The sequence below is a fragment of the Suricata suricatta genome, chromosome 3 (genome assembly GCF_006229205.1).
Source record: "Suricata suricatta isolate VVHF042 chromosome 3, meerkat_22Aug2017_6uvM2_HiC, whole genome shotgun sequence".
Taxonomy (NCBI): Eukaryota; Metazoa; Chordata; class Mammalia; order Carnivora; family Herpestidae; genus Suricata; species Suricata suricatta.
The window spans coordinates 143,131,570-143,145,883 of record NC_043702.1 but is presented as its reverse complement, the minus strand read 5'-3'; the positions used below and the strand labels follow the sequence as shown (position 1 = coordinate 143,145,883).

Here is a 14,314-nt window from a genome sequence, read left to right as displayed (position 1 = left end):
TTGTGCGAGTCCCTATCAGCTCTGACAGACCAGGTCTTTACCAGGGCCAGGAACACACCAGGGTTTTGGGTGTGTGCATGAGAGAGTATACAGAAACTGTCACACCCACGTCCCACATACCATGATGGGGTGGAGCCATTTGTAGTCCTCCCTTAATCTTTCCATCATTTTTAGAAATACCATGCTTTGACAGTTCTGGGTCCCTAAGGACACAGTGCAGATATGCTCAGCAGACCCAAAGGGCACCCTCCCAACAACAGTTTCCCTTATCTGCCCCTCACATCTGGGGATCCTAAGACGCCAGCCACAGCCATGAATAATATTTATTTCCTGAGGGGAAGCAGGGGTCATGTCTAGCTGTGTCTAACTTCCAAGCCTGTAGCCACAAGCCTGCGACACCTACTCACATTTCTCTCTTTTGGCATTTTCTCAAGTTGCACAAAGTGGTCAGGGAATTTGGATTAATAAATAAGTTACTATATTGCTACTTTCCAAAGACGTGGTAGAAAAAACAACACTCAATATGGTCTTGAACAACATTTAATGTCTGATGTTTCAGAAGACACTTTAGGATCTTGAAGGGCTTTAAGGGTTGAGCCTTTGGTAGTGACTACCGATCCTCAGAGTGCTGTGTGGATGTACAAAAGTACTGCTTGAGGGAGGCAGCAGGCAGCATGGAATGAGGAGCCAGAGTCCTTGCTCTGTCACTGAATGGCACAGTGACCGCAGATGAGTCCCTTCCCTTCCCCAGCAGCGTGGGTCACGAGAGTCTTGTCTCTAAGATTCCTCCCAGCTCTGATATTCTATGAGTAACTAGCAGAGAATGTTGTGTTACCTTCCCGTAGAAACATAAAAAAAACTACGTGCATTAGCGTAGATAAGGCCTCAAACAGTTCTTTGGTATTTAGAAAGCTTTTGGGCTCAGACTCCCATCTCAGTGTTGGCCTGGCCCTGGGGTCAGTCACATGCAGGCGGAAAGCGGGAGCAGGAGAATAGGGATGTCCCAGTCAGGGACCACTGCACGGGTTATTATCGATTCATCAAGCCTGTGGACAGGGGTCCTCCCCCGTGGACTGTGCTGTGTGGTCACTGTCTTGCCTTCTCAGGCCAACCAGAGCTCTTCTGATCTCAGTCAACAGCTTTAGCTACAGGGATGTGTCTGTCCTACCCTTGGGACTGAGTAGAAGATGACAGACCTACTCCTTCTGGCTCTTGTCCAGAAGGTCAGAACCAAGAGAGGGATCCTGAAAGGTATGAGCCAGTCTCCTTCCACACGGGGATTCTGGGAGACCCACATTTCACAGGATGCTGCATTTGCCTAATGTCCCTGGCACATCCATTGTCTCATCTGACCTTTTTTCCCTCGAGCTCAGCCCCCCTCTCCCCTCGGTTCTGGCTGGGCTGAACTCTACTCAGTGTAAGAAAATCTCCAACACAAGCAGAACTCTGAGCCTTGACTCCTTGTGTCATATAAATAGCTTCAATGATATATACAACCTATAGTACACACACACACACACACACACACACACACACACACACCATCTTGTGAAAATCATCTTCAGGATGATTTGGGCAGACACTCACTGACACAACCACTCTGAACATAAACATATGTGTATGCTGGAATCCAATCTCTTCCCCCTCTTTGCCTCAGAGAGAGGTAAGCACTGGAAAGAAGTTCACCCTTGTCCAAGCCCTGAGCTGTTGAGTGGGAGAGGACCTGAGCCCCCTGTGCGGCAGAGGGCGAGGCAGGGATGGCGGGGCCATGCTGGTGGCCAGTGACTATTCTTTCAATAGTCCCAGCTTCCTCAGAGCCTCCCTTCTGTGCTCATCAGGGACACCTTTTGGGGAGATCTTGACACTGACACAGGGGGGTCGAGGCAGCTTGTCGCGGCTCTGTCCTTGGTAGGACAGGCGCTTGGTGCTCTGCTCCTGCTCCAGGTCAGCCAACTTGCCCACCTGGATCCCTGCAAAGTCCTTCCCCGTGCCCAAGGAGGCAGGCCGGGGCCTCGAGTTACGCAAGACATTGGGAGACATCTTGTCCAAGAAGGAGCCCTTGCCCAGAGAGTTGCTGGTTTTGGGGCTGGGGTCTTTCTCAGCTGAGAGGTAGTTGCTCAGCCCCACTCCTGAACGCTCCAGAGTGTTGGATTTGAAGTTCATCTGTCTCAGGCCGGGGATGTTGCTCTCCTGGAGAGTCAGCCCTGAGTCTGGCTTTGGCTGAGTCAAGGGACCACCTGCCCCAGGGGCCTTTGGGATAGGAATTGGCATGGATTTGGCAGCCGGAACCTTGCCTGGAGTGGGCTCCTGGGCAGGAATCAAATCCTTGCCTGGAGAAGGACCCTGAGCTGGAGTTGGAGCCGGAGCCTTCACTGGAGAAGGTCCCCGAGTCAGAGTGGGAGCCGGAGCCTTCCCTCCAGCAGGTGCAGCGGCTGTGTTCTGAGCAGGCCGTGTCAGCTGAGCCAGAGCTGGAGCCGGGAAAGGGGCCTGGGCCTGGGTCTCCTTGAGCCGGGTGGAGGTGGTGCGTTTACTTAAGTGGGGGCCAGGCTCATCCTGGTCCTGGGGTAGCCCCAGCTTCTCCAGGGCCTCTCGGCGCGCTTTCTTCTGTTCCTGCAGCGAGGAGGAGGCTGGGCTGGAGTCTCCCGGGGTGGTCTCAGAGTGGCGAGACAACCAGTTGTGGGGCTCACTGTGAAAACTGCTTCGACTGCTCTTGAGAATGATATTGGGTGGCAGCTTCCGGGGCTTAGGAGCTGTGAAGGGCGCCAGCCGGGCACTCGGGTCCCCCCCAGAAGGGATGGGAGCATCTTCGGCTCTCATACTCTGAGATGACATGGCGGGAGGAGGCTGAGGCTGCTCTGGTCCCCCTGTTGAGCTTTTCTCGGTGGCTTTTTGGGACATGGCCTCTGAAGAAGTCTCCTTCTCCTGGGGGCTTTGTGATGAATGGAGCCGGGGCGTATGGCTCTGTGGCCCTGGCTCCGTGGGCAGGCCGCCTTCCCCACGTTGCTCTGGCTGGGTGTCCCGAAAGGCCTCTGGTGGGGGGATGGGTACCGTGCCCAGCTCAGGGGCAGGCGTCGGGGGACCAGCGGGAGCCTTGAGGGGCTCCCTTCTTTGGCTGGCCTGCTCTCTCTTGGGTTCTAGGACAGGCCCCTCAGGTCTGCCCGGGATGTGGCTACTCGTCTGGGTGGTGCCTTCCCCGAGGTCCTGCTTGCTGCCGATGTGGATATTTCTGGGAAGGCTACGGGAGCCAGACCTGAGGCCCAGGCCTTGGGGCTCAAGCAGGGGTGAGCTGGACTGAGTCCCTCTCCTTGGCTCCGGTCCGTGTGGAACAGTTGTCTCCCCTGGATATCCTGTGAGGGCCCAAGAGAATGGGCAGAGAAGAGTAGACACAGGTGAGAACCCTGCTGCCCAGGGCAAAGCAAATACTTCCTGAACTCTGATCTCCACTCCATTTAGCAATGGGTTTTGCTTTTTGTTGATTCTTTGCTCTTAAAGGAGCCGCCCTGTTGTGTGAGTATCATTCAGACTGACAGATGGATATGAGCAGATTCCCTTCAACCTAAGATTATTTTTCCACGATGGTTGGGGAAAGAGCAGCCCCCACCTAACTCCATGTCCTTGACTCGGGCTCTTCCTAAGCTTCTACAGAAGCACAGGGTTGGGGAGAGATTCCCTCTAGCTATTTCGGGGCTCCCAAGTAATCGAGTCCAGTGGCAGCACTGAACACAAATAGCATGAACAGCAGATTTACTCTTGATTTGACCAGACACCTGCCTTCTTCCACCTTCACTTTCTACAAACACCTGAATGATTCTGGAATGACTACAGCTGTCCCCACACCAAAGGGTGACATGGGCTCTTTCCTTCCAGCAAGCTAGGCAGGTGCATCAGGCCCACAAACCAGGGAATCAGTCTCAGGGAGCAGTGAAGCCTTTGTCCCCATTTATGGCTCTATCTCCATGGAGGTTCTAACACATTGTCAGTAAATATTTGCTAAATGAATAAATAGATGATTGCAGTCTTGACACCAGTGGGGCTGTCTTCAAGAGTAAAGTGCCCCCCCTCACCCTGGGACGTATGGCCCCATTCCCATGGCCACACTCATGTGCCATCCTGTCCCCCTTCTACTGAGCTTCAGTATCACTGGCTCTCCACCCTGTCTCACAAGAGCCTTGTGGTGCCACCCACTGAAGTTAAGGGGGCCCTTCCCTTTTATCTCTTGCAGCCTCATCCTCCTGAGGCATCCAGATTAGCTCTCCAGACTCACTTTGTGTCCCCAGAGCAACCACCCAGAACCCCTCCCATGAACCTCTGCAGTCATGTCTCTTCAGAATTCCTCTGAGAGAGAGAACAGGAACTAGTCAAACACTTTTCCCTCCCAAGCCTCTGATACTTCAGAGAAAGACAGAGGAAGCTACCTTGACCACAGTCTCTCCTCTCCAAGGCTTTATTCTAGCCAGGGGTGTGGAGAGGAGTCTGTTGTTCCTTCTGCCTATGACCCTCAGAACAGAGGACAAACAGGGCTCAAAGGAGCCACAAGAATGTCCTGGCTTTCTGGGTTTGCTAGTGGTGCCACCCCAGATGGTCTCTCTTACCCTGAAGAGCAGGCTGAGTTACGGGAAGTGCTCGGGGGTCACGGGGGGTTGTGTCTTGCTCAGACTCGTCAGTGGACAGTCCGCTGTCAGCCTCAGCATCCAGTGAGCCGATGGTCTCCTCCAGGAAGAGCAGACACTCCTTCTCTTCAGCGGACAGGAAGTCGTAGCTGCTGTCGCTCTGGAATGAGGCGTGGAGGACAGAGAGAGAGGGAGAGAGGGAGCTGTGAGAGGGAGCTCCACAGAAACTGGTGGGGCTGAGAACCACCCTATGTCTGGAAGGAATGCTGAAGGGCTGGAAACCTTTCCAGAAGGGGACTCCGCAAACTTGCGGGAGGTGTCTGTCTCCTAAGAAACTGCAGGCACCAGATGGGGTGGAGACTGGCGGCTGTGGGCCCACTAGCACCTAGTGCTGGGCAGGCAGATGGCAATGGGCCTTTTTCACCCAGTCCTGGGTGGAATGCTTAGAGGAACAGGTCAGAAGCAGGCCCGGGTTTTAATGTCAGTTCCTCTGTGTGACCTGCATCAAGCATATCCCTCTACATGTTTCCGATTTAGCTCTGAATTATATGGGCAACCTAATGGTTTGACCTTAAACTTGAACGGTATTGTTTTTAACTTTTCAAACTACTTTTGCACACTTGATCTGGTATGTCAAGGACAGTAGGAAGGCAAACAAGAAACTCAGCCAACCACTGGCTATCAGGCCAGTGGGAACGGTGGTACGACTGGCCACAGATAAATTTACTAAATAATTTACACTTGACTTTGAAATGCATTCCATACAGGATTTTTTTTTTTCCGTTTGTGTATTTACTTTCTTGATGGCATTTAGCTCTGGCTAACATTCAAATAAGTGTGCATTTCTTAAGCAAATATTAACTTGAGGGGGTAGGGTGGAGAAACTGGATGGGTATGGGAGGAAGGGAAAGCAACTTAGTGTGAAATATCGAGTAGATATTAAAGTAAATAATTGTCATGATGAAAAAGCACATAGGGGTATTTGGGGAGAAGTGTCACAGCCAATTGAAATAGTTACTGCCCATGGTCAGAAAGGCCAGAAAGATCTATAGAACAGTTGTTCTCTAAAGTTTCAGGTTAAAGGGAAAACCAAAAGGGCAAGTGGAAATGTAAGAAATTTGGCTTGAGTTCCCTCTTGGTATCCATCCCTCACTCCTTTTCCTAGTATTTGAGATACTTTAGAGTTATATATTCTCCAGACCCATTCAGATGGCCAGGAAAGATTTGAGACAGCCCTAAATATATCCTAGGAGATGGTTATTGGAATAACCCCATTAGCTCCCCTGACTCCTTAAAAAGCCATCTGTCAGGCTGACCCATCAAAGGAGTGTGTGTGTGTGTGTGCGTGTGTGTGTGTGTGTGTGCGCGCGCTGCTTTTTCTACTCCATTTTTACATATCAAAACTCACTGGCTATATTAATAGTCCTTGACATTTGGTAGAGATCCTCATAATCCTTAAATTCTTTAAGTACCTCTATAGGACATAGAGCAATACAGTATAAATTCTCAAGGGTTTGCGATGAACACCAACAGCAAAAGAATGTTTACATTTGGACATAGGGCAGATTTATTCTTTCACACCAGCCTTTTAACAACTGAGACTTCAATTCATTCCCAGAAAAGTTACGATTGGTTACATGCCACTTACAAATAGTTAAACACGATGACTCTGAATCTATGCTCATAGATAAGGCTATTTCTTTTCTACACAGAGGCTTGTGCTGAGTGTTTTGTGTTTTATATGCATCTCATTCACTCCCCGCAAGAATTCGGTGTTTACATTATATCCCACCTTAAAATGGAGGAGACGGAAGCTTACAGAAATTCCATCATTTGCCCAAGGCCATAGAGCTTATAGATAGAGAACTCAGACCAACTTAGCTCTAGAACCCAGGCTCCTAATTACTCTGTTCTCTGTGATCTTTGTAGAAGATTGAAGGCATGCTGCTTGCTGCAGGAGGCTTCAGGAATGTGAGTGCTATGGTGATCTGCCATCTGGTTTCCACCAGGACCTCGCTCTCACCTCAACTTAGCCCCCAGTGAACGAAAGCCAGGAGCGTCTCATACGTCTTATTGCTCTTTGGGATTGTCCCACCCTTTCTCTAGAGAACCTGGGTGACTCAAAGGCAGAAATACCAACTGGTATGATTCACTCTCTGACAAGGAAGATGAAAGCGAAGGAGCAGCCAGGCCAGTGGTAGGCAGGGCAGGGCAGGACGGGACGGGCGCAGACAGAAGCAGGGGGGCGGGCTGCAGGACAGAGAGTACGTACAGATCCAGAGCGGGTGGACACGGTGCTCATGATGCTGTCGCAGCTGCCGATGCGGGTCACGGGTTCTGAGCCAGGCCCCGCTGGCCACAGCTCGCTCTTGGGCATCGCCTGAAGCAAGGTGCAGGGGCGGTGAAAGGGGCTCCCAGAGGGGAAGCGAAGGGAAGTGAAGAATGTCCCAAGCCGGCCTGAAAAGAGAAGAATCAAAGCCATGTGTGTGAGCCGAGCTGAGGCTCTCCGGTGAGGCTCTGCCCAGGCCCTGGAGCAGCATGGCAGCAGGGACACCAAGCAAGCAGAGAGCTGGAAGGGGCCGTGCACGGCTGGTCCCCACACCTCCCAGCCTGCGTGGAAGGGCACAGAAGCAGACTCACACACATGCAGAAAAACGGACTCAGCAGGTGCAGAAGCAGTCTAGTCAGAGAGGGAATTCCATACTTTTCCTAGCTGCTTGTTTCTCGGAACCAGGGAGCTTAGCCTACATTTCCATGACTACAATTAATAGGAAGGGGTTAATAGCATGGGTTCTGGAGGAAGTCAGATCTGAATTTAAATCCTGCTTGCATTTATAGTTATGTGACCTGAGGCAAATTACTCTTTGACTCTGTTTTTTTTTTTCATCAAGTAGGGTTAATGTAAGGATTAAATGAGAACAGTTTGCACAGCTTAGTTGGAAGTAAATAGCCAATGAATAAATGACTAACTGCTACTGTTCTTGTAGTAAGAAAAAGACAAGTTCCTTTGAGGATCAAAGTAAACTCACCCAAGGAACAAGAGTTTAGAAAAGAAGGATTTGGGTTACATGGGAGAGAGGGAACAGGGCCCTCAATAGCACCAACCACATAGGGTTGTCACGAACATATACTGAAACACTCCACGTGAAACACTCTGTGCAGGAACTATTTGCTGCTATCATAACCAATAGCATCAACATTATCACAGCAGTCCCCCACCACCTGAGCCACCATGCTCTCCCTGGTCTGGGAGCCTCACACATAACTCACAGAGGCTGATCCAAACCCAGATTCCTTCTTGTGTACCACCCACTCTGAGGCTGCACTTATTTCAAGCAAGGTCCCCTAACCTTTGTCAAATGAACAAGAGAAATATCCTGCGTAGGTTTCTCCCAACTCCAGCTCGTAGGGAAAAAGAGTTTCAAGTTCATTGTGTCAATAGTAATAGCAAAGGAAGGAGATACTATCTTCCTTCTGAAAATACCAAGGTCTGGAAAGGTGAGAGATGACTCTCCTATGTTGAAATAAAATTCTGGAAGAATGAAGTTTAAAAGCCAGTTCCAAGTTCAAATAGGGAGTTTGGGGAGAGCTAGGATTAGAATCCAGTTTGATTCTGAATCTATTATTTTTCCTGTGACACCATGCTATGTTTTCTATCACCTTTCCTAAACCTACCCCCCACCCCCCACACACTAAGTAAAATGTCCTAGAAAAAAATGTGTTCTTTTGAGTTCTTGGAACCTGGGGTTGGGATTCCAGGGAGGTTGTCTCTTTGGTCTCTGCCCATAACTTCTTCCACTCTCAAGTCAGGATTGGGCTATGCTGGGTGAGTCAGCTTACCAATCCTGTAGAACCAACCAGCACAAGGCTGCTTGTGGGGGGGGGTGAGTGGGGCAGGTAGGGAGGGGCAGGACAACAGGAAAAAAAGAGGAAAAAATCCTAATGAGTCAGATACACGGAGTTTATAAGGGTCCAGATCCTCTCAGGAAATAGGGATAGGACAAGAGGGGACAGATACACCAAAGAAGCCCAGTGACAAATCAACTCAGGGTAAGATAGCTCTTAAGTCTTCTTCATGAGGTTTCTTTCCCAGTACCCAGAACCCCAAAGAAACAGAAACATGAAAAGTCACGTGGATGAAGGTCAATCTCCTCAACTATCCACTCCATTCATGACAGGTTAGATTCAGAAGGTACCAACTCATCCCTAACATTCTGTAGGGCTGAGGCCATTACAGCAAAAGAGGTCCATTTCTCATAAGCTTAGGCACACAGAAGGCACTCAAAAAATCCTGGATGAATAAGCTTGTCATCTGTTCTAGTATCTATTGAGTTAAGCTGTTGGAAGACCTCTTTGTTGTTGTTGTTGTTGTTGTTGTTACTCTATTATTGTAAACTCTTCCTTAAGTATTTTATTTCCCTGAGAATATACGACTCAGTAGAATTTGGGCAATGGCTTTAGCTAAACCAACAGCCATGAGCATCTAATCAGGATGGGGCAGACAAAATTTTATAAGACAAAGGTATTGCTTCCAAAGCAGTCAGTGTCAACCTAAGTAAGGGTCTAGTTTTTGCCTCCAGTTTTCTTATTAAAATCTGGGCAATAAATATTAATACTGTGTTAATCACTGTAGTTAATACAATATTCTTTGTGAATGGGTGACCAAATGATGCCTCTTCCTTTCCAGGACAATTACTACCCCGTTCTTCCAAATACTCTTCAGACTCTTTGATGGACTGCTAGCCTCTCTTCCTCCCAGGGCAGCCCATCACAATTTATTTTGGAATTAAGGAAAGCCTAAAGTAGCTGGGAGAGAAATAATATAAATAGCACTGCTTCAAATAAAAAAAAAAACATGGCATGGTCTAGCTTACACTTTCAGATATACCAATTAGATCTTCAAAATAACCTGCTAACTTAGGCAAGATGTGATATTTTCTTTGACCTAGGAGTGATCTGGGGTTCATTCTACTTGCGCTTCCTCAGGGAAGTAGCAAATGACCTATAACTGTATATACAGGGCCCCGTGGATTTCGGCCCCGCCAGAAGGCATCCCAGAGATGCAAGAGGGCCACATTTTACCTAAAGAAGGGACACTGGCTACTCCTAACCAAACTCTAAAAGCCCTAGATCGCCTTTCTCCTTTTACTTCACACCTTAAACCCTCTAAATTATCTGGTTCAGCTTTACGCTGCCAGGCCAGCTTTTTGTCCCAACATCAGACATTTCCAGAGTAAACAAATGCAACCAAACACCACTGAAGATCATGTCATTGGGCACAACGTAATCACCGCAGAGGTGAATCTGAGCCTGAAACCAACGTCGGACCAGTGCTTATGTCTCAGCTCCACACCTAGTCTTCTGATCCAAAGACTATGAGCTGTAAGAGTCTTCTCTTCTTCCAGCCTCCCACTCTCTCTCACTCTGGCCTGCCCTGGATGCTGCGTTTCAATCCACCAACTTTACAACCTTGAAACTCAGGGGCTATTTCAGGGCAGCCATCGAAACTTGAGGTATTTTGACCTGATAAGAAGCCCGTGAAACAAGCAAAACGTTCAAGGTGAGAGTGTCGTTTCTTTTAACCCTTGACCTCTTTGGGGGATCTGAGAGGAGGAGGAAATGGGTGAAGACATATGCACAGCCTATAGTCAGGGTCACCCATGCAAAAGCATGTTAAATATTAACTGCTTCACTGAAACCGGCCAAGTCTTGGAGGAGAGTAAATAAATAGCATTTGGAGTTCTGGCATGGGGCAGGGGCAGGGCTCCAGCCCCATTCCTGCTTGGCTTCTCTACCTTCTAAATAGACCCAAGGTCCTCTTGTCACCATCCTCCTTGAGCCCATCTCCATATCCTCCAAGAGCTCAACCTCTCTCCCCACTAGTCAAAGAGACTTCTTATATCTCTCTGACCAAGTATCTCTCCTTTTTGCTGACTATCTAGAACTATGCCTCGGGCTGAGGAACATCCTAAGCAAAACACCAGGAAGACTAAAAGTTGCCCTCTGTGTATGTCCTTCTCCATGAGCACATGGGCAAGTTTCTGGGTGTGTGTTTAGTCAATGTTAGAATCTCCTGTTTCAAGGTGGGTTTCAGGAAAAGGTGGATGGAAACATCTTCTGCACAGAAGAGCTTTGTTTGACACTTCAGCCTATCTTATTGCCGACAAGTTCACCATCTGTGGCAGCCCTCAGTCAGTGAGTTTGGTGGGCTGGTTCTGTGGTGTGGGCTATGCTAAAACCTAAAGCACCAGTTGCCAGGACTGGAAGCACAATATATTTGCTCAGGGCTTGTATGTGCCAGGCCCTGGGAGCCTGGTGCGGGTGTCTTCCCACTTCGCTGTTTCCTGCAGTAAGAGGAAAAGAGGCAAAGCTAGGGACCAGAGCACCTTCCCTCCCCAAGGGGGAAAATGGAGAGCTGACTCGCTACTCTGAACCAACTTCTACATCCAGCTTCCTTGGGCAGGTGAGCCTGCCACACAGTCAACTGGGACACCTGAAGGAGGACAAAGCAAAGCTACCCACAGGGGTCTGGCTCTTCTTTGTGGACTCAGCCCCACTACTTTGGCCTGAGCCGCACTGAGAACTCCTACCAGACCCGAGGTACTACCGTGAAATATTAATGTGGGTGAGGCCCTGGCATAGTGGGTGAGGAGCTTTTTGTTTGCCAGTCTCTGTGTCTAATAGCAGGCAAAGTCAGAAAATTGAGTTGAAACCAAAGAAACTCAATTTTGCAACCAGGTTATTCATGGTTTCCAAAGGTGAACCGGTAGTCCGGGGTGGAGTTTTCCTAACCTCACAGCCCCTTACGAACAAGCACAGCTCACACCTTACACGTCCACAGAGCGCTCCATTATCACACTACCATTATTGAACACACACACAGCACCCTTTATTTAAATATAGACATTGAGTTGATACAACCATGGGCAAATTTCCTGTTATAAATGCAACAGAGAAACCATGGCCCTCTTCTCCCCTGGGTGGCCCCCCATTTTGACTGCCTGTGCTCCCAACTATTCCTTTCCAAAATCACAGCTCAACTTCAATTACTCACAGATGGAAATTTCCAAAACAAACCCATTTTATGTTCTTGTCTGCAAAATGTGCTTATCCAACTTAAATAGGCAGATGAAAAAAAATGCATCCTGGCCTTGGTCTCTACAAAAATATTCCAATCTTCAGAAGCTACCAGCCTACTCTGATTTCAGAGTGGGCTCAGAGAGTTGGGGAACAGAGAGGAAAGCCCCCTAGCTGGTGTGTACAGGGCTCCGCACAATCCTGTGGCCCTGACTTCCCACGAAGCACCCCTTCTTGCTGTAGAATAAGCAATAGTTGGTTAGTGATTAACTAACTCACCTTCACTGGATGAGGGGCTGAAGAGAAGAAAGAAATACCCTTTTATTTCAAAGGGCAGAGACGGAGACAGAGACTGCTTCCCCAGCCTTCACTGTTTTCTTCTTCGGATCTCCTCCAGTCTTACCTGGACAGGTAAATGCTTCATCAGTGCTGCCCCACCCCACCCAGCCACTGACTCATAGCCAATCCCAGCCCTCCCTCCCTGCTTCTCATTCCAGCTGTTTAGGTAGGGAGGGTGTGGGAGGGGGAATGGGCGGGGCGGGGCCGCTTTCACGTAGCCAATCATCTCTTGCCCTCCCCTTCCCGGGTTAGAGCCAATAAAGAGCCCTTTAAAAAAAAAAGAAAAAGAAAAAGAATAGGAGGGCTGGATGGAGAAGACTCCTTTTGGCTGACGCTGGAAGAGGAGAGTTAGCCAGGAGGGAGTAGGCAAAAGATACTATTTTAGAATTTCACTATAAAGAAACACAGGCAGGCGGTATCCTTTTCTATGTCTGTTTGAAACTTGGTTTTCTACCTAGAGCTGCCTCCCTTCACTCCCTTACCCTTCAGGGTAAGTATTCCCCTGCATTTTCCAAGTTAAGATCCATTGTGGCCCGTTTGGTTAGTAGCTTTTCTAGCTGTTCACAGGCACTTTTGCCCTCAAGCGTTTTCCTAGCAGCTCTTACTACTAGCACGTCTGCTCGGGACTGCTGGAAAAGATGTCTAAGCACAGGGGTGCTGGAGCTGGGACACTCTTGCCCCACTGCTTGACAATGACCTTCTTGGACTCATTTATTTATGGAGGGTGTGAAACCATTTTCTCCCCCAAGGGGATCCCTGTCCTGAGGAAAAAGTGACTGGACGGCCTAGAAGGAGGGAACATGCATGCTGTCATTTGGGTCTCTGATCTCTTTTAGCTGTGCATGGACGGTGGCAATGAATACTAAGAAATAAAAACAAAACAAGCTACCAACCAGCTTAGCAACCTGTCTCCTTCCAAAGGCAGATTCCTTGCATCTGCTGTGAAAACAACCTGAAGAGAGCAGGGAGACAGGAGTAGGTGGAAGAAATCACTGCTTTCAGGAAAAAACTTCCCTTCAGGTATGGAGGCCTTGTTTATCAGAAAGGACTTTTGCCTGGAAGCTGGGTTTTCCTGGATATAGGCTATCCATGATACCAAAAGGGCAGGGAGAAAAATTAAAATCAATGCACATAATGATCCCCAACATTTATTGTGCTCTTGGTATTTACTAGGGATTATGCAGTGCTAAGCATGTTCATGCATTATTCCATGTAATCTTTATTTTAACTTCAAAAAGTAGGTGCTATTAATATCCAAATTTTACAGGGAGGTTAAATAACTTTCACAAGATCATGTAGCTGGGAAGTAGCAGAGCAGGGATTTCAATTCAGGCAGTACGCCGCCAAGCTTGCTTTGTGTCAGTATGATACCAGTCAGCCTCCATTTTGGAGAAATTCCCAAGTAGTCCAGGTGAAATACACAGATAATTTGCAGGTCTATTTCTAACAATTAGATTAAAGCTTTCCCATCTCATTTGTCCTATAGCTATTATAACTTTATTAACAAGGTGACACATTGCATTCATCCTTTCTCTTCCTGTGAACAAGGTTGGGTAGGAAGTAAGAAGTACAATGATCCTGGGGCCAAGACAGAGAAGAAGTGGGGCGGGACTAGTTGAGGAGGAAGGAGGACTGAGGAAGCCTGGGATAATCAAGTACCCTATCAGCAGCATATGGGGAAGGAGCTGACTGAGCACTTAAGGGTGATGACCTCTCTTTGTGATGTATCATGTAAACATGTATGATGTCACAGTAGTAACAAAACAGGAAAGGCACCCCTACACCAGGGGTTTAGTGCAACTAGAATCACACCCACGGATGGAATCACTGAAGTTGATCCAGCTTCATAGGTGTGAGATTTGAACATTTGCTAGAAAAATGAATTTGACTTATGAGCATTAACTTCAAAGATGATAGCAGGCACCATCTAGTTTGTGAACATAGTTTTTCAGTTTATAATAAAAGTAGTATAATTATGAAGGACTCATCTTTTCACAGGTAGAAGTAGGAACACAGACAAAATGATCATTCTGTCCCTTTCTTTCCTTTTAGACATGTCTTACTGAAAATTATGACATATTTCAGAGACCCTGGCATAACAAACACCACTGTACCAACACCCAGTTTAAGAAATAGAATGTTATATAGGGGCGCCTGGGTTGCTCAGTCGGTTAAGCGTCCGACTTCAGCTCAGGTCATGATCTCACACTCTGTGGGTTTGAGCTCCACATTGGGATCTGTGCTGACTACTAGCTCGGAGCCTGGAGCCTGTTTTAGATTCTGTCTTT

The 14,314-nt window shown here is 48.2% G+C and overlaps 1 protein-coding gene across 1 annotated transcript; it reads right to left on the bottom strand.

Annotated features, from left to right (window-relative positions):
* Positions 1–524: 524 nt before the first annotated feature.
* Positions 525–12,084, bottom strand: C3H1orf116 (chromosome 3 C1orf116 homolog). Its single transcript, XM_029933123.1, has 4 exons — positions 11,967–12,084; positions 6,883–7,067; positions 4,593–4,770; positions 525–3,347 (listed from the first exon to the last, which is right to left on the bottom strand). The coding sequence occupies exons 2-4, from the start codon at positions 6,985–6,987 to the stop codon at positions 1,786–1,788; spliced, it is 1,845 nt and encodes a 614-aa protein (XP_029788983.1). The 5' UTR covers positions 6,988–7,067; positions 11,967–12,084; the 3' UTR covers positions 525–1,785.
* Positions 12,085–14,314: the final 2,230 nt, after the last annotated feature.

Excerpts from the sequence above, each read along its gene's own strand:
- C3H1orf116 (XM_029933123.1), bottom strand. The coding sequence starts at position 6,987 with ATGCCCAAGAGCGAGCTGTGGCCAGCGGGGCCTGGCTCAGAACCCGTG. Across the intron at positions 4,771-6,882 it reads TGTCCACCCGCTCTGGATCT|AGCGACAGCAGCTACGACTT; the intron begins GTACGTACTCTC and ends GCCTCATTCCAG. Across the intron at positions 3,348-4,592 it reads AACTCAGCCTGCTCTTCAGG|GATATCCAGGGGAGACAACT; the intron begins GTAAGAGAGACC and ends GGGCCCTCACAG.